The sequence below is a fragment of the Furipterus horrens genome, unplaced genomic scaffold (assembly GCF_987537825.1).
Source record: "Furipterus horrens unplaced genomic scaffold, mFurHor1.1.pri manual_scaffold_6, whole genome shotgun sequence".
Lineage (NCBI taxonomy): Eukaryota > Metazoa > Chordata > Mammalia > Chiroptera > Furipteridae > Furipterus > Furipterus horrens.
In genome coordinates, this window is record NW_028327176.1 from 27,770,578 (window position 1) to 27,791,599 (window position 21,022).

At 35.6% G+C, this 21,022-nt stretch overlaps 1 protein-coding gene across 1 annotated transcript in view; it reads right to left on the bottom strand.

Moving 5' to 3' along the window:
* Positions 1-21,022, bottom strand: part of LRPPRC (leucine rich pentatricopeptide repeat containing) — a 100,471-nt gene that overhangs the window by 11,092 nt on the left and 68,357 nt on the right. The window contains exons 28-32 of the mRNA XM_090281227.1: positions 14,457-14,599; positions 14,230-14,338; positions 10,268-10,394; positions 3,775-3,863; positions 116-320 (exon numbers count right to left, since the gene is read on the bottom strand). Coding sequence (XP_090137353.1) covers positions 116-320; positions 3,775-3,863; positions 10,268-10,394; positions 14,230-14,338; positions 14,457-14,599 — 673 coding nt within the window. The remainder of the gene's footprint in view (positions 1-115; positions 321-3,774; positions 3,864-10,267; positions 10,395-14,229; positions 14,339-14,456; positions 14,600-21,022) is intronic.

Consider the following 21,022-nt stretch of genomic DNA (forward strand, 5'->3'; position numbering starts at 1 on the left):
AATTATTCCCTAATAGTATGGTTTTTAATAGCTTTAGAAAGTTTTAACAGCTGGTATTAGAGATAATGCTCTTTCCAGTATCCAATGGAGAAAAAGAAAGCTTCAAAATACTCACTTCTTTATTTGTGCCAAAGCAATGTTATTGATGAAAACCATATTTGAAAGTCCAATTGAATCTTTGAGTCCATTGACCATTTTCTGAATTGCTTGTATGCTTTCTAAATCCCCTCTCAAAGCACATGCTTGAATGAGGCGGGTGACTGCCAACCTAGAAGGTGTCTGCTTCAGATCCAAGGCCGTTCTTAGTGTTGTTAGAGCCTCTACAATACAAGAGCAGGCAACGGAGTTTTTCTTTTATGAACCATACTGACTTTAATGCACTTTGAAAACCAGCTCTAAATATGAGCACTGAATGGCTATAAATAAAAAGCTTGAATAACTTATTCTAGATTACAGAAAATATTAATATTTTATAAAAATAATAATTTACTTGACTACCTACAAGATATCAGAGACCAGAGAAATGCCTTCTTTAAATCACAGGAAAAACAAATGTTATTGAAAGAATGTTGGTACCATTCTGGGATAATAACATTTAGTGACTAATTTCAAGAAAGTTGACAAGTTCAGAGGTATATAAACAAGAATTTAAAAAATTCAAGTTTCCAAAATTATTTAATTTCTCCCAAATTCATACTTTCCCAGATTTTATTATACTCAAAGATTGTAATTATCAAAATCTTCTAATATTCCAAAGATTCCTTCTTGGAAACTTCTTCCTCTAGTCTAAACAGGATTGATCACACAGGAGCAGCCAAACCAGAACATTTCAGTTCCACACTAACTTATTTTACATGATTAAACAATACCTTGTAGATATTTCTTGCACTCATTTTTCAGAGGAAATAAAGCTTATCAGATTCCCATGGATATAGCCAAGGAGGGTTGTTGTTATTGTTGTTGTTTTTTAAGTATCATACTTACTAAGGGCTGATTATGGATAAATTTGGAACATCCATCTGATTTATAGACTCATGTGCAAGTGTAGTGCAATCATTATATTAAATAGAATGGTGGACTGGAGGGTAAATGTAACACTTAGCATAACAATCACCACTACTGCTACCAAAGAAAACTTCATGGCTTTATAGCAATTAAAGCAATGTAACCTAGACAAAAGTACGACTCTCAAAGCAGCTTTCCAAATTAGGAGAGCCAATTTTTAACAGAAGAATGGGGAAAGGGTAATAATTAAACAGTCTATTAAAAGTGATGAAGTAAAAGACATAATGAATTCAGTTTATTACTGAATAAACAATGTATATTAACTCCAAATTTATAAACTAAACTAGTGATTCTCAAATGTGGAAAAGAGGAAACAGACAGTTCAAAAGGCCTATTCAATAAAATTTTATAAATACGTACCTATAGGGAACAAAAATGTTATTAATATAATTTACAGAAAATAAGTTTGATAAAATCCTCTTAACTGGTGGTCATACATTAACTTCAGAATACTGTTATTAACCAAGAATATTGTGAGCTAGGGAGGATTTTTCCATCAGTGAATCAAAATATTAACAAAAGTAAGATAATGATGGTGATGGTAGTAATTAGCATTTATTGAGCTTTAACTACATTCGTTGAACATTTCTACATGCCAGGCACCAGAGTAAGCAACTACACTCACAACTATCCCAAGTACCAATTTTATAGGCGAGAAACAGAGGCAGAAAGTTTAATTCGGCCAAGGTCATACTGCTATACACTCACCCAAGAACCTAACCACCCCAGAGCCTTCATCTATGGGTGCATGTGTGTGTGACAGAGTAGAACAGATCATATGATATCTATCCAAAAGGAGCATGGAACCTCAGAACCTAAATCATAATCCCAGGACCTGCCTTCTCTACAGTGTATGACTTAAGGGACAACAAAAATGGGTACCTATCCATACCCCTCCCCCTGACCCTTTTCATACTTTCACCTAATTTACTAGTCGTATTGATTATATTGCAAAGCTAATTTGTTTCTGCTATTAATATTCCAGAACAGTATTTGTTTATAAAATTAGATTAAAATTTAACTGGTTTTATTATTATTTTTTTTTTTTCTGCTTTACATGGGGCAGAGAAAAAGAAACCTGAAAAAGAGGAGGGCATTTTAAAAACTGGAAGCTCAGCCATGGAGCAAAACAAGGACATGGGGACAGTGCCAGCACCATTCCGATCCTCGCCAAGAACCATTTTAAGAACAGGTAAGCCAGGTGAAGCACAGGAGGTGGAATGCGGGGGTGGAGGGAGCAGTGGGGCAACAGTGGGCTCAGGGCTCCTGCTCTTCTCCAGCCTCCAGTTGGAATGGCTGAGAGGATGTGAAAATTACATCACAAAGTTTCTTGTAGTTTTCCCAGGGTACCTAACATGTAAGTAAAGGGCAGTAATCAAGTTAAACAAACTCAGTTCCGATTCAGCTAAAAAATTAACCCCTTAAAAATAAGTTTTATTTTTATTTTCATGTCTAAGTATATACATATATACTAAAATATCAATTTATTTTTTGAAAATAAAATGAAAGCATTAAAAATTTTAGTAACAAGCCCTACATCAGTCAATTATGACGGAAGGCTGTCCAAAAAGACTGCTATATAGGCTGGCCCTGCCTGTGGAATGCTGAGGTGAAAATTTTGCAGAGGGAGAAATCATTCTCACCTAGTCCATACTAATAAACTAGGAAGACATCTAAAAACGAGCACATTTTGGTATTACGAGAAACATTAAAGATGCACAATTGCATAGCAACCTTCTCTGAGGGAAGTGAAATAATTCAATAAACATACAAGTGACGGATAACACTATTATCACAGACTGAGGAAGAAAGAGGTAACATACTGAATAAAGAGCTTTTTCAACCTTCTCTAAAGATCTCCTAAGTGGGTTTTGTACTATTGGAAAAACTATGGTGTTATTGTACTGATTAAAATCCAAATGTGAACCTAAACGTGAAAAGATGCTTACCTAAATTTAAGATTCATTATTGTCCCCCTTGGGAGCTCATTCATAAGACCTCCCGACCCAAACCCACTCTGCTGCAAACCCATAAACAGCTTCTACAAACAATCGGCCCCCTCCCAATCCACCCCAATGTCATCTCCACATCTTCCTGGTATTATCCTCTTAATATTAATTTAAAAACTCTAAACTCCAAACTCCAAACAAACATCGTATTTTACCGCTTGGTGGTATTATGAACTATTAAAAAAGTATTAGATTGAGTTTTAAAAATCAATATTATAATCATTTGGTGCACAATCCTGCACATTTAACACTCAATTTAACTCATTTGCTATCTCACACACAACCAACACAATATGCAAGAAACAACTGCTGGGAATTGTTTCAGATGCTCTAAAGTATGTTAATTTCCAAAGCAAAGTGACTTGTGCTGTGAATTTTAACATACTTGAAAGCCTGTACTTTCTCTCATTCTGGAACACAAATTTTGCATGTCTGAAGAGCTGTGATTCATCTTTAAGAAAACCCATCTTGTGTTAAATGGAATGGAAACTGGACTAAGTGGTCAAATGACAAGTACATTCATATTCAAGCTGTATTATAAATGCATGTACAGTAATTTACGTCTCTCAGCTACCACAAAAGGCTCTTGATAAGCAGGTAATTTGCTAAATGGACTCCTTTATCCAAGTATTCGAAGGGCGTTACAAGAAAAATCTGCAGAGGCATTAATGTGACGTAAAGGTCAAGCATTGTGACATACCTTTCAAATAATCCCGCCTAACTTGCGTTATGATGAGGAGGCTGTTGGCAGCATCGTTCAGTGTGAAGCCCTTGATGTGGGTCTCAGCGCTAAAAGAAGCAGACATTTAGAAAGGAATTACTGACATGCTTCTGATACGATAATAAATGGTTGAGCACCAAGGTGAAATTATAAAAACTACTGTTCGTATGTTAAAAATATTGCTGCAAAATATCGACCTGGAGACAGCTTTTGTGTTATCCTGTCAATGGTTATAGAAGGATAATTTTTTTTTGCATTCTGACAGATGACAAAGTTGGAAATGAGCAACAAAAGAAACAAAGTACAAGATTTTTTTTAAACAATCGGTTCAGATTCTTGAATGCTGACATATGAGATGACTAAAATAACTGCATGCCCTGCATTGTTCTGCTGTATCCTAAGCTGGATCCTTTTTCCTCTTTTTTCTACATTCACCATAATTATAAAATGTAAAACTATTCTTTCGGCAACAAAAATGAACACTTATTTTCAGCACTGTATATTTTAAATATAAACTAAAGCAAATTACTAACTAACCCCATATCATTTGGTTGATTAATTTCCAAGTTTCTGTCATCTAGATACATACAGTTTTTAAAGGTGAGCATACTATACAACTAAAACCACTGTTACATTAAAATTTAAAATTTCACACAACTATCTTGTCCTGGCCTTAAATTTAAAATGAAACCCCCACCTCTCCAACTTTTTAAAACTCAAGAGCAAAATATTGCTTTACTCGTGACTAAAACCTACATAGTTACAAAAACAAAAACCCTAGTCAGAGATCATTTCTGTGTGCCACATTGTTCACACATCTCCTGTGATGAAATCTGAGGATCCGAATGCCCCCAGGAAAAATCTGGAAATCTCCACAGGTCAAAAGGAGCAGAAGCAATTGCTGCCCTTTGCCTTATGAAGCTCAGCGATGCTCTCGCTGCCAACAACCCCCGCCTGCCGACATGAACATCTAAGCTGTGCAGATTTCGAGACCAGCAGGGTCACCGCTAAATTATTCTCATCAATCCCAAGAAAATCCTCCAAAGGCGCTGTGACGTGCCCATCCTCTGTCACTTCCAGCTCTGAGGTTCACCCCTGCAGTCCCCGAGCACAGGATTTTCTTATCCCCCAACCGATCCTCTTAATCCCAGTAAAGCACCCACTGCTCAGTTTGACTTTTTTCCTTTGTACCATCTGTCAAAGCTCTTAAAACAACAACTCCTGCATGAGACTATAAACTGCCTAAAATAAAGGATTTTTCTGAATCTTTAGCGTGATTAAGTAAACAGTAGATTCTATTAAAATGAAACTCACTTCGTATGGCGATATTGTTACATGTATTATACTGTATTTACTTGAAAATAGTACATAAATTTTATTAAAACCACAGGTAACAAAACTCTTTTAACTGACATCAGTGTTAATTGTAAATCTTTCAAAAACCTCAAAACAAAGAACATTTTCTTTCCCACCTTAAGAAGCTACCTATTCAATACAAATATTAAAATGAGATTAAATAGGAAGATAAAAACTTTATTATATACTGAACACTTAAATTTACATATGTAGAACTGATCAATCACCTCCAAAGTATGCTCCAAATTGGCAAAAGGAAAAAAAAAAAAAAAAAAAAAAAAAACTACAAAAAGTTACTGGTAGAGATCTTTGCACAGGACTCATTCATACAATACAATACAATAAGTTTACTTCTGACCCATAATTTTGATCTTTCCCTTGGAAAACAATCTAGTCCAGGGCTGTCAAATCAAACTTCCTATTATATGGGATTATTCTTTTTGTTTTTTCTAATAAGACTAAATTTATTCAATAACCTAATAAAAGTTTTAATTATAAGTATCCAATAGTATAAAAAGTACAAAACAGATTTGTAGATTTCTAATAAATTAATACAATGTGCATGACTACATACAGTACATCCTACAGGCAAAGAGAGGTGGAAGGGGAAGAAGACGACTGTGGTTGAGGTCTAGTAATAAATAAATAAATACAGAAGTAGAGATGATCCATATTATAGTATATTCTACCACCGATACTGCAGCCAAAATGTACAAAAAAAAAAAAAATCAAAATAATTCAGGAGGAAAGTGATAATGGCTGAGACTCTTGTCATGGGATTATTCTTTATTGGTATTGTCCAACAGAACAGCCACTAGCCACATATGACTGGCCATATGTGACAGAGGAATAGAAATAATATTTAATTTTAATTAATTTGAATTTAAACAAGCACATATACAATGGTTACTGGATTGAACAACATAGAATTCTAGACATTTTCTGTCCATTTTTAGAACTGCCAAAATAAAGGAAATAAATACAAAGAATAAAGGGTATCAATCTTTTAACTTACAGTCAATTGAAAAACTAATCTGTCTTAACCAAAGAAGAGAGCATTACAGGGAGAGTTTCATCGTAAAGACTTCAGAGCAATGATTTGTCTATGGATGTAAATACTTACATAATATGTACACAGAATATTAGTTGGTGATTATAATTTATCTTACTTTGGATAAGAAAAACTGATCAATCCAGTAAAAAACATCAGTGGCTGGCAGGGACAAGAGAAATGAAGTATGATTCTCAAAAGATAAGGTAATGCTCTTGCTGTATGATTCTCAAATGTCCTAAGAATACAGTTTAGTGTTATCAGAGATTTTAAACAATAATATATATCCCTTACTCTTCTTTGAATAAACAGTTTCACTCCCTTGAAATAATTCACTATACCTAAAGTTTAATTTTGAAACATGAAATGTTTTAATTCTAACTAGAAGTGAAAAAAGTTGGTTTCTTTAAAAAATTTTTAAAGCCAGCTCTTCCTGTTACTTCTGAGGTCCTGTTGCTAGATGGGAAGGTTAAATGACCCCGTTAATAAAATTGAAGAAATCTTATCACAGGTCAAGGGGATCTGCAACACATTAGTGACAGCAAAGGTATAGCAAAAACAAAGACTGCACTTTTTAGTTCATAGGTAAAACCACTGTTCTTAAGACTGAACAAGTGGCATTGTGTAGGTAAGGTGAACAACAGACTGCTATTTATTAACTAAGAGTAATAGCACCAGAGAAGGAAAACTCTGACTCCAAAAAACCTCCGCTGCCTTGCGGCATACCTCTTCAGGGGAAAGGCTAAGGGAGTAAACCCCGACAGAAAATCCGGAGCCGGAGTCCCTAAGGCGGTTTGACGTTGTAGTCAACACCGGCAACTCCTGCGGCGCACCTGAAGCCAAGCTGTATTGACTCCGTCTTTCCCTTGGACCCTTCAGCTGCGAAGAGAGGGGGGGTCTGCTGCATGGGCAACAGCAGACCCTCCATATCACCCTGCCCAGGCTCTGTAGCTTCAGCGTCATCGCATGATGTCGATTCAACACGGGAGGAGACAGATACCATGTCACTCCCGAGTCGGACTGCACAGCCATTCTCGGCGGTGCAGATAGACTCTTAAGAAGCTACACCATCGTCTCTCGAGACGGACGGCTGCCGACAATAGCACCAGAATAATATCAAGGAGTACTGCCTCTTGCTACAGCGGCTCACTTGGTTATACAATATTATAATAAAGATGCCTACAAAACAAGCAACTATTCTTTTCTACTCTGATCATGGATACAGAACTAGAAGGGGAAGAGGTAACCTGGCCTCATGTTGGCAATGAACCAGGAAATGAATCCAGAGCCGTTACATGACATTCCTTCAGTAACAGTTAACTGGAAAAGGAACTACAACTTCCACTTCTGAATTCCCAGTCTAGCTATTTTCAAAAGTACTCAATGTAGATCTGACTCAAGATACAATTCTACAGAGTCGAACGTAACACTTTATTGGTTCGAGGAAACGGATGTGCATCCAATCCCCTTATCAGATGCCTCTAGGTACTCAAAGACTTTGCATCTGGAATTCTCTTGGGCCGTCATGGCTACGTGGAGAAGGCAGCTGCTAGTCTTGGAAGAATAAGATAGTTACGGTAACAGTGACCTCAAGAGTACAGAAAGGCTTCATGAAGATCTAGAGAGGGAGGGAAGGAAAGAAGATACACTTACATTTTACAGGTTTTAGACATACGGGGAAATAGAAGGGCTGTGCTTATAACCATTTTCTAGGGTGTCAACTTACACACTTGTCTGATCAAGAGTCACAGCCGAACATAGTAAGAAATTGTTTTTATATTATATACCAGTGCACAGACATGTAAACGCACATAGAACTGAAAAAAAACTTTCACAAAGTAATTTTAGTGCATAAAGTGCTTTCATATTTTCTATCCTGTTAAATTTTAAAAATGTTGTACGGTGAGGCAAGGAAATGTTTAAACCTCTTTTTAAATTTTATCCTCTGAAAAATTTTTGAGTTTCTTTTTTTTACAATATACTTACACATGAGACATTAGTACAATTCACTATTGCTGGGACGTGATCAAAATGTTTGACGTGATTTTTGAATCACCTGGATGTTTTATCAAATGCGGGTTTCTGATCAGCTGAATCAGAACGTTCGGCTGGAGGAAATCCTTCTATGCTACCAGAATGTGAGGCTCACCGTTCTAGAAGAAGCTCACTTAAAATAATAAAATTATAATCTGTACTTTTGGGAAGTATTTTAGAGGTCTTTGAAACCAACCTCAGGTTTAAAAGTTTTTTAAGTTTTCCCTCTTTGCTTCTATCCCCTCACTTATTCACAGCCAATTCTCAACACAAAATGCCCCTTTTTCCTGCTTCCCCTTCCTTCCAAATCACTGTTGCTTCAGAACACCTTTGATTATAATGGGTAGTGTTGGGAGAGAGTTCAGATAATAATGTCCTGAGAAAAGTAATTTTAGGAAAAAACCCACACCCCCCTGTTACTTCAATGATTACAGGTAACAGGATGTTGTTCACTGTCAAATTTTCCAAGTCACTAACTTAGAATGCAGTGAGTATTCTTGAACCTAAAAGTCTTAATGTGACTGTCCAATATCAACATACAAATGATGGTCCAAGACCACAGTTATATATGGTGTGTGTAAATATATACATACCCATTTACAGTACTTGTATATGTCCATATATACTGTACATAAATGTGTTTATGTGAATATATATTTCTACAAACAAGTACGGTCATACAACACATTTTTCAAAATGTACTGAGACACAACAGTAAATATGGCCATGTGGTGTATAACCTTAATACAACACTAGTGTTTACACCACGTTCCCCAGCAAATTGCAAGAATGTCAGGTATCCATTTTCTACTCAAGATTGTAATATTTCAAAAGGGCTGAGACAAAAAATTTGAAGGCTCAAACGTGTGTGTGAGAAAGTGAAGTGAACCAATTGTAGCAACATGTTAATATGTGGTGAACTGAAGGGTTTATGGGTGTCAGTAAGAATTTTGAAATTTTTCTGTAGATTTTAGATTTTTCAAAATAAATTTTGGAGAAAAAATTTAAAGGCCAAAAATTAGCAAAGCGAGATTATTTCAGAACTCATAACATACTAAGAAAAGGGTGACCTTTGCTATTCAAAATAAAGGTATTGGCTCTTCAACAGGACAGGCCTATGTTCCAGAGCAGGAGACCTTGTTCTCCTCCTTTCTAGGGCTCTTTCTGGTTACTCCACTGTTCAAGATAACTCCCGGGGATAGGACAATAAAGTCAGTTAATCAGCAGCCCCCAACCTTTTCAGTAGGCAAAGCTCAGGTGCACTTTTGAGGCCTGGCTCCTAACAGGCCGTGAACCCATATCTATCCATGGTCAGGGGCTGGGGATCCCTGAGTTAATTGACACATCATTTGTGAAAATTTTACTCTTGTTCTGATTCATAAAGTATTTTCCTCCAGGGAACTAGCCAGAGACAAGATCAGTACCACTATCAATACAACACTGCCAAACAGACTGAAAAACCAAACCAAACCAAACCACAAATCAAACAAAAAATAGAAGGGGGAAAAATGTACTTAAAATGTGTTCTGTACCTATATTTTCTCTACTTCTATCTCTTCCATTATTTAGAAGAAATCATTAAAGTAAATATTATTGTCCACTCATCATATAGAATATTGAGGTTCAGATATGAGAGATAATTATCCCAAGGTCATAGAGCTTTCAAGCAAGAGTGAAAGTCTTGCCTAAGTTCAAAGCCTTGGTGTCTTCATGATACCAGACTGCTCCCACCACAAAAGGTACATGGCTCTAGCTGCTGAACAAGGAACAGAATATGATAACAATTCTTTTTTGGTGTATGGTTATCATAAATAAGTTACAAGGTTAAATAAGGTAAGTAAAAATTATTGCATTGTGGAGGGTCAGTAAAGGTTATATACTTTATAGGTAAAAAAGACCCATAAAATTAGAAATACAATTTTTGTGGGTAGTTGAGGATAATTAGTAACTGCTACTACATCACTAGAAAAATCCTTAATAAGAGGTGATATTTATCTGAGAGAAAGATTTAATAAATGGACTAATACTTACAAATCTTTCACTTGCATTGCTTCTGTAAAGTTATCCTTTGCCAGCAGCAATTTTATAAGCTTGCTGTAAGTTTCACTGTCAAACACAACATTTTGCTTTTGTGCTTTCAGGAAAATATTATATGCATCTACAAAGAAAATAAAACAAACAAAAAAAAGTGAACTGATAATTCTGAAATGGCAAAGAGGGGGAAAAAACCTAAACCAAAGCCCTACATCCACACTTTTCTGTTTCTTTTCAAACGCGCCCCCACTACACTCTTCTCCAGAGATACGCCTGCTGCCCAGGCAAGCAGATGCTGTCACTCTGCTAACCTCTCACACACAGTGAGCTTCAGAAACTCTTAATCCAAATGGATGATACCTGAAAGGGCTGTCTTTTCAAGTTATTTTTAAAATTTGCTTTCAAAAGTCAATAAATTATTTTCATGTCAATAAAAACGAGAAACAGCTCTTCTGAATTTGTTTGTCAAGATACCAGTTTCAAAATAAATGGCAAAATGTGTCTTAAAGTCCAAATAAACCAGAGGTATAATTTAGACTGAGGGGAGCAAAAGATTCATTTTAAAGCTATCTGTAATCTATAAGTGGGTGGTGACAATGGTTAACATTTCCACACAAAAGCATTAAAGTGAATATAGCCTATAATTCTAAAATTAGGAGATCAAATTATTTGGCTACGACAGGACTTATACAAAAACATACAATTTTCAAATATACAGATATCTAACAAGTAAACTAAGCAACATCTGTTTGACTGATTAACAGTTTTATTTCACTTGTTCACAATAACTGTCAGTGAATGAAAAGATGTTACCAAAAGAGAAGTAACTACACTTTTCAGTCACTTACTTTCCTGAAATAAAATTGTCTGGCTATAAACATCCAACTGAAACTACAATCCACTCTCTGGCATACAAACAAATCACAGTGCATATTGGGCATAACTGAACTATCACGTACAACCTTCTATGGATATTAAGTTCAATGTAAGGAAATACAGAACACACAGCTAGGAATGAACACGATGCTAATGTTCAGAAGAACACTGAACTATTTTAAAGGTTTCTGAACAAGCAGGAACCATTCTTGTATTTATAATTAGGCAAGCTTGCATTAGTCTCTCAATTAAACTGAAGTGACATATCAAAAACTTATCCTTTCAAGCTAAATTCACAGAAAACAAGAGAGATAGTTGTATCTTAATTAAAAAGATCAGAGAATCTATCATTCAGTACACAAAGTAAAAATTTTCCTTTTAAGGGAGCTAAGAAGTTAAGATGTAATGCAATTATTGTCTACTTTTCAATAAGCATATATAACAGTTTACTTGCTTCCTGAATAAAAATAAATAAGTACAATTATGATCACTAAAATAATCTAGAAAATCTTATTAGTTGTTTTCTAAAAGTTGTAGTCTTCACACAAATTGGTATGGCTGTGTTTATAATTTTCTAGTAGTTTTTTAAAAAAGTTATCACTGTAATGCACAAAACTCATTCACCACAGGTTTGTTTCTGGTGTGAAAGTCACATTTACCCTTTAAGTATACTTAACTATCAGAATTTGATCAAATGCTAATGCAAGCATTCACTTCTCAAAGTACTCAATGCAAGCATTCACTTTTCAAGGTACTCATATTTTGCTAAGCATTCAAATCTTAGATATACACAAAAGGGACTAAAAGCTTTGAAAAAATTAACAGGATGAAACCAATTAGGGAAGTGAAAACTGTATATTAAAACTAGAATAGGAATGTAGCTCTACATTTATAAGCATTCTATCTATTTAATGTTACATTTTTTACTTAAATAAAACAACAATTTAAAAAAAAAAGGCAATACATGAAGGAATTATGGAATCTTTAAACAGAAACTACAGATTAACCTTATATTCATTTCGGTCAAATCAAAACTCCACTAGAATATGTGAAAAATACTGATAACGGTAATCAATTCTGCATTTAGGTTTAACAGCTGCATGGTGAAAGTACAGACTGAATACGCAGCAAAGAATAAGGTTTCTCTGTATGACTGACAAAGCACAGGAGCTTAGCTTATTCTTATTCCATACATTTTATGTTGGTGTCACAAAATTTCTAGTTAAGAAATTAAGAGGTGCCCTGGCTGGTGCGCCAGGTCCCCAGTTGGGGGCGCGTACCAGAGGCACCCACACATTGATGTTTCTCTCTCTCTCTTCCCCTCTCTCTAAAACAAGTGAAATCGTTTTTAAAAAAAGTAATTAAGAGGATCTATACATTTATAAATTTCTTTCTACTGATCAGAGCTCAAAAATGTCAACACTAAAATGAAAAAAAATCTGCATAATAGTTGATTTATCATAAAGCAAACTTCAAAATCTGCACAAAAACTGAAGGACTGAAAGACAATGGTATCATTCTATGGAGAAAATTAACAAAAATATAGGAAACAACAGTAATATTTGATTTTGGGGGAGTACAACAAAGTCTAAGTGAAAATAGCTAGAGTGCAATTAACAAGCTTAGGCATCAGAGGGCTCGAGATGGTCATAAAACTTAAAGTATTTGTAATAGAAGTAGGCATGCCTTCAGGAACGTTTACCACTAGAGAAAGGGAAGAAAACCAGAAACAAAGCTCATGTCCTGCATCCAAAGTTAAGACACAGCAGTCCCTCCTTTATCTAAGTTTTCATGGTCAACTGCAGTCCAAAAATATTAAATGGAAAATTCAAGAAATAAAGAAATTTTGGAGTGGTAAGTAGCGCATTGTTCTGGGTAGCACGTTGAACTCTCCACCAGCCTGCTCAGGATGTGCATCGTCCCTCTGCCCAGTGTGTCCCTGCTGTGGACGCACTTAAGTCACTTTGTAGTCAGCTCAGTTATCAGATCACCTGTCCTGTTTCTGCCGTGCTTATGTTCAAGTACCCCTTATTTTACTTAATAATGTCACATCCACACAACTTTAATACAGTGTATCGTTCTATTTTATTATTGGTTATTGCTGTTAATCTCTTACTGTGCCTAATTTATAAATTATATAAATTACATAGGAATGTACATGTAGGAAAAAAAATAGCACATGCATATATACAGGGTTCTGTACTACTGCGGTTTCAGCCATCCACTGGAGGTCTTAGAACATATTCCCCATGGATAAAAGGAGGCTTCTGTATTGTTTAATTGCTTCAACACACACTATGATTAGGGTGGTTCATTCCCTAATCATTTTTTGCTTTCAAATAAAAGCAAAATATATAACAAATTGATTTGCCAAAAAACACTCATGATAACGCTATTTTGAAAGCGTAATTTTTTAGAGAGGGGAAGGGTGGGAGAGAGTGAGGGAGAGGAACATTGATAAGGTGTCTCTTGTACGTGTCTCAGTTGGGACCAAACCCACAACGTAGGTATGTGCCTTGACCAGGAATCAAACCCATGGCCCATGGAATGATGCTGCAACCCAGTGAGCCCCACCAACAGAGCTCAAAGTGCAATTTCTGAGCAAATGTATACTTTTTAGTTTTCATTGTGAAAAAGTTCAAATGTACAGAAAAATCTAAAGACTAGTGCAATGAACGCCTCCATACACCTGTCACCTACCTCTAATAATTATTAACATTTTGCCAGATTTGATTTATCTTTGTTCTTTATTGCTTAAGTACTTTAAAATAAATTCTAGAAATCTAGATTTTTTTCATCTCTCGATATTTCAATATAGACTCTCACCTTTAAGGAGATTTTTCTTTAAATCATAATATAATTATAATATGTAATAAAAATGAGAACAATTCCTAAATATTACCTACTACTCGGTCAAAATTTAAATTTTCCCAATTTCCCCTAAATGTCTTTGTTAATTAAAAAAATAAAATAGAATTAATATATACAATTTAAGTTCTACCTCTATCTTAGAACACTTCTAAGTTTGTTGGGCTTAGATCCCAAGTTGCTACTAGAAGGGAGACCCCAGTATACATGCTTACCTTTGCTATTCTTCCTTCGGCAGGCATTCGATAGATCTTTCTGGAAATTAGGTTCTTCAACTGAGGGTGCTAAAGAAGTCGGGGAATATTCTTCAGCCTCATACCACAACTTAAAAACAAAATTATTCAGTTACACAAAAAGTAGTAAATATAGTGACCTTTTCAGTATAAAACTGGGTTAATCTATGACCTTACGTCTCTTATGCAGTAAGTTAAAAACAAATTACCTCGGGTACATCAAATGGAACCTCCTGATTATTGTTCCTAAGGATTTCTGCCAATAATCTTAATGTGTTCGCACGAGGAACAATATTTTCTTCTTGCATTTTATTCCAGACAGCATCAGCTCTTTGCCAGTCATCATTTATTTCTGTAAAATTTTATGAGACAGGAATTAATGAACATACTAAGTAGAATTCATGAAAATATTTAGGACTTTCCTTATTTGATATTGAAGGAAGATTCATTTCAAGAATTGCCTCCAGGGAAAGGAATAGAGTGATTGTGGACCAAAGGTAAAAAGGCTACTTTCTGCACACCTTTTGAATTTTAAACCACAGAAATTCCTTACCTATTAAAAAAAAAAACAAACCCCCTCCCCAACCCCTGGACTTTGTTAAACATCTTAAAAATCATATTGATAAAATATGTGTCTTTTAAAAGTAACGGAGAAACTTCCCAGTGCGGAAATCAGAATCAGAGACAGGAAGTTCCCTCTCTGGCAGGACAACGGCTGCATGTGTAAGGCGGAGCACACAGCCGAGGGTCTGAAACACTTGAAAGCGTACAACTGTATAATTTTCTTTTAAAGCGACTCATCAACAAACGTTTTTCACATAGTTTCGTAGGGAGAATTCTGTCTTTCTGGTTGACTTGAAAAGTTTCTATGATAGTGTGTGATAATTTCTTATCCCCACAGGCAATGCCATCAGATAAGGAAGCATTAAAAGGATGGGAAGTTGATTGGAAGGAAGTAGGCAGATTCCTTTATGTTGAAAAATCTAGTTCCTTCTATGTGGTAACCTAGTCTTCACAAATATCAAAAACTTAAAAATCAAGACTTTAACCTATAAAATTTTATTAACCAATGTCACCCCACTAAATTAAACCTATTAGAGCCGAAAAAGGGCTTTATTTTTAAACAGTTTAATTGGATTTCAAAGAGAGAAGATCATTGAACAGACTCCTGCTTATGAAAAACTATAGCAGAATATGAAAAATGTCATATGATACATGAAGTTCTATATAACTACTGAACACAAAGAAATACTGCTTTAGACTCTCACTTGGGAACCGCAAGGGGTAGAAGGATAGGACCGCTGCATGGCAGATGATGTCCAGGAGGCTACTGGGGTCTGCAGAAAGGGGGAGGCACAAGAGTCGGGGAGTTCCCACCATGCCCTGGATACCCAGTCCGCTGAGGGTTTTAGGGAGCAGAACAGAACAGCAGCTGAGGGGCCAAGGGAGGAGGTAAAACTCAGCCGCCAGGTCAGACCAGGGCACGGAGCTGAGTGGAGGTGTCTGCAGAAGGCCTTTTGGTCCGCATTTGAATCTACACCCTGTCCAGCCACTAGCCTGTTTCCCCATCTGTAAATCTGGACACTGCTGTTCCCAGCTTTCAGCAAGGCACTCTGTGGCCCTTCTACCCTTGACCTAAACACAAGAAGATGTCCCATGGCCACGGACAGGTGTGCCCTCTGGGAAAATGGGAGAGAGCTGGGGAGGACCCAGGAAGGTTTGAGGAGTTAGGGGTTCCAAAGCATGGAAGGGGAAACCGTGTGGCTGAGATGATGGCTCATTTGCTTAGCCCTCCGGGCATCCTCTGCCAGGTGAGGTCCCTCCTTGTGTCTGAGGTGACCGAAAGCCCTTGATATAGAGCAGGCATTCAATAAATACTTGTGGATTAACAGGGAATAGAAGTTTTTAAACACTATTTTAAATGTGTTCTTTTTTAAAATTTGCAAATATGAAGATGGGATATCTCAACTATGTACAGTCAGCTCTGGGTAAGAGGGTTTGTTTTAGGGCATAAATTTTCCAGAAAACGTAAGTAAATTGATATCTCAAATATACCCGAATACTAAATAAAACACATGGAATTTTCCTATATTATCCCATCCCCCCAACTTTAAAAGCAAAGTTTTTGGTAATTAATGATTCCTGGAAGTAAAGAAGTCAAAGAACAAAAAAATATTCACACTCCAACAGAAACCTGCAATAAAGAAAAAGGTAAGTAATGATTTGGAAAATTTCCCTCAGTCATATGTAGAAGCAGCCTAAACTTTCACATAGAATATACTAAAAGGTGGCCCCAAGAGAAATTAGTCTAAAGTTTAGAGTGATTTTATACATACTTTAATAATAAAATCAGTTTAATTAATACAAAACCCTTAAATTTACAATCAATATTCAAAATAGGATTCTCATAAGCTAATTATGCTTTCCTTCATTAAAATGTTCTCATGTAATGCAAAATTCAATTTGTAAAAGTTATTTTTTTAAGTATGTGAATGTATAAAACTAATTTGACACATAAATTACAAACAAAACATCAAGCCCCAGAATCTTTAATTTTGAAGACAGGGAAAGGCAGAACATGTCTGCCCCCTGCCTTGGGGTACTATCGACTGCAGAAGACACTGTTAGGAATGTTTCCAAGAGTGGGGAACAGCGCTGCTGAGGTGCTTTTTAAAAAAAAATTAACTTTTATTTCCAAACTAAAACGTTAAAAAAAATAAAATAAAATGTCCACAGCTGCTTATATATCCCTGACTGCGTCCTCCGATGCAGTGGGTGTTGCAACCAGTTCTAAAATAATTAACTTTTAGACTAACATAACTATTCCAAGGGAATTCTCCCTACTCAACTACGTGAAAAAGTTTGTTGTTAGTCACTTTTAAAGAAAAGCATACAGTTGCACATTTTCAAACATTTTAGACCCTCAGCTGCGTACCATAACTCATACATGTAGCCAAGGGGAAATATCTCTTGGAAATTCACCTGGATTAAAAAACACATCAGTTTGAGGCAAACAGATTAGTCAATGTGCCAAACTCTGCAACTGTGTAAAATCTCACAAAGGCAGAGCCTTTCTCTCACAATATCCCTCTGAGGCTTAAAATTCCTTTTACCAAGAATACAACAATTATACTTGCTATACGAAAAATCAAATAGCCACACACCTGGGCTGTGAGCCCAGAATGAAGACTCGCCTCTTCAGTCCCATCACTTTCCTGGAACTCACGGTTCCCTCTCTAAAGAAGAGGACTGACTCTTACATATCACTGAGAATTCTTAAGCTCTAAAACCAAAGATTTTTGACCTGTTAGTGAATTTTGTAAGAACAGGCACAGTGGTGGGGCTACATTTTAAGGCTACAAGATGAGTGTGTAAAACAACACTTTATACTTAGTCTCTATGGTATTAAACTAAGAGATAAAGACTTCTAGCTCGGGTTTTAATTAGAAAGTGACAAATTTTAACATATTACTGATAAGATGGCACAATTTCCAACTTCCCCATTTGTCAATCACCTGATTCTAGTCTCAAAATATCATGCCCGTCTAAAAGAAGACTCTAGGTCTAGGACAGGAATTACGCCACATAAGCCTGGATTGTTTTGTTTTGCCTGAAAAACAAGGAAATATCAAACACTAACAAGGTCTGTCAAATAATGCCGAAGCCTACGTGAAGGGGTTCCCACTGGCCAAAGGTGGGCCAATTTGAGCACCGAAAAGAAAAATGCTGCGACAAGTTCCAACATAAACAAAATTCATAAAGTAAATCAGTGACTGACTTCAGAGGTTCCAAGGACACCAGCACTTCAAAAAACTGGTAATTAAAGAGAGAAAGCATTTACCTTTTCCTGTGTTTATTTCATATTAAGTAAAACAGGACGCCAGAGAACACAATCTAAAGTATCAAACATGTAGAGAATATAACCAAAATACTAGATCTATATGTAAAAAATACTGGATATAAACAGGCAAAGAGAACCGGAAAGATGCACAGTTGACAGGTTGGGTGGACACACGGACATTGTCACATTTTGCTGTGTACACTACTGTACTGCCAAAATCTTTAGTAATTTAGAATATATTGATATTTTATTTATTTAATAATGAAAGGGGGGAAAGACCACATAGTGTGGAGAAAGTACCAATGACCATAAGTACTTGAAGAAAACCATACATAAATAATTTCTGAGGCAGAATACATGCTAAGGTTATAAATGGTTGGTTTTTAAAAAATAGATTTTTGAAAAAATTTTTATTGCTAAATTACAAATGTAAAGCAGTTTTATGTTTGGATATAATACTTCATGCATACAAAGAATGAACTACCTTTATTATGTATATGTGGAGAAATTGAAGTGTTTATAAGAACATGTTTGGTAAGAAGGTGAAAATGTTGCCAATTAGATTTAATAGTATATTCCTTATGCAGGTGAGGAAGTTGTTTCATGTAACGTTTGTTGTAGGTCTCAGCATCTACTCTTCCAAGGCTATCACAATGAAAAGTCAAAATGTATTAGAAAGGACAGAACTAGACTTTGAATAATGACACTTCTTGTAACAGATCACCCATAAATACCATACTATCCAGAATAAGTAGAAAATCAAATCAGTTTTAGTACAGCTAGTATTTAAATGTACAAAAATTGCTATACATCTTAATCTACATTATAGTTACATGAATGTTGGCTGTCATAAACCACTGAGCAATTGGGGGTTTTGGTGTATGTACCTGTAGTATGTTATAATTCACAACACACAGAGAAGTGCCCATGTGTGAGAAACACAGTTTTAAAATAAAAAAAGCGAAACTGCTCTTCAACAATTCTCCAAAATAATAAAGCCAACTCTTTCAAATGCTAAAATTACATCACTCAAAAGAATAACCTCATTAAAAATTCCAGTAGGTCAAACAAATTATTTTCTCGGAAATCCATAATTCAAAATACAGACTTCAAGTATAACAAGACCACATTTCATATACCACTCCATACCATATGTTCCTTCTCAAATAAATTGAGTCCACAGTGCTTTATAAATTATTTCACATATTTAGCTAGTGGTCCAAGTCAAAGGGCAAACTGGAGAGAAGGGGACACAGAAGGAGATGACTTACTTTTCCTTCAGAAAGAGAAGAATTAGGGTTATCACAACCACATTATCCATTTATAGCACTTCTGAAGGTGGGAAGTAAACAAACTGAGTTAAAAGGCACACTTCTCTATAACAAGTCCACTGGCTTCCATCCTCACAAGAGGTAACCCTTGTGCTACAGAGCTCCTCAGACTCCTGGCGCAAATACAGAGTGAGAAATTGGAGGAAGATGTCCAACAGAACAGACAGAGGGTATTAAGGAGAAGAAAATGGTAGCAAACCTCAGAGACTGCTTATCCCTAAAAGAAATTGTAAAATGAACTTAAAAGTTGTTTCTTTTCTTTCAAGAATCAACAGCAAAGGGTCATGTGCATAAGAAAAAGAATTTTGTGAGGCCAGCAACCTCTCACCCTTCCCTGGATTACCACTGTACCTTCAACACTGTTACAGTCATTCCCTCCTGTACTCTAAATCTTGGATAGAGGTCTAATTCTTTCCGCAGAGCAAACTACCCTTCTGATCTGCAGCGCCCACCTTAATGGCTAGCATGATAATGGCTTCAGAGACCATTTTTTCCTGAATGAAAGTTTATACAGTCTTCTGTGGGGACTACTGTAAAAGCTGAGACTCATTTGGATAACTTTAGTATTTTTCTGAGTTTTGCATAAAACCAGAATTTAAGCATGGAACAGTTAGTTTTTCAAAAGGGAGAAGATGTGGGGAGAAGAGGGAGACTTCGTACTCATTACAGGTTATAATCCACAAATTAAGGACGAAATTCCTAAAACATAAACTTCTTAAATTCTATATATCCAATAACAACCTCACTACTGTGAACCAGAATTTGATCCTTCAAATCAAAATTTTAAGACTGACAACACAGAGTGAAATAATAACTCTAAGAATGCATGTAAAGTTTGTAAATTTTACAGAAAGTCTTATTTTACTTACACCATCAAGATGCAATAAAGCTCCCAATGATAAGAAATACAAGTTCAAAAAGACGAACAAATCAGCTTATTCATGCTGTCCACGTTTGGTGAAAGAGAATTTCTCATTAGAAAAACAGGACAGTAAGTGCGGATCAACTATCCCTGAAGCAAAATAAATAAATGAATAAATAAAGGCTCACTGACTATTCTAAGCGTTGTTCCTCTCTACTCAAATACTCCAAAAGAGATTGCCAAGTTCCTCAATGTGTAAAAACATATCAGAACATTGTTTGGTAACAGAGATCAAAAGTTTCAGAAATGGCAATTACTTTTAACCTTTAATACAAATACAAATTCAGTCTAAAAAAACAATTAAGGGTGTGAACAAAGATTAAGGTACAAAGATGACTAATGCAATGTTAATTTATAATATGAAAAACTGAAATCTATTCATATGTCTAACAATAGATTGATTAAATTCTAGTTCAATGTAGTCACTTATAGATAATAAATGTCAAAAAATGTTTGTAATAGTTATCAAAAGCTGCATTATAATATGATCACATTTTAAAAAGAAACTGCTTAGCAATGAGTTTATATATCAATATGCACTTTTCTGGAAAAAGATCTATACTCATGAACACTGTCAATGGTTACCTGGTTACAGAAATGAGTGACACATCTAGATGGACAATTTTCAACTAGTGTGCTTCATGAACTTTTAAAACATTCAATACCTGACTAATTTAGTCA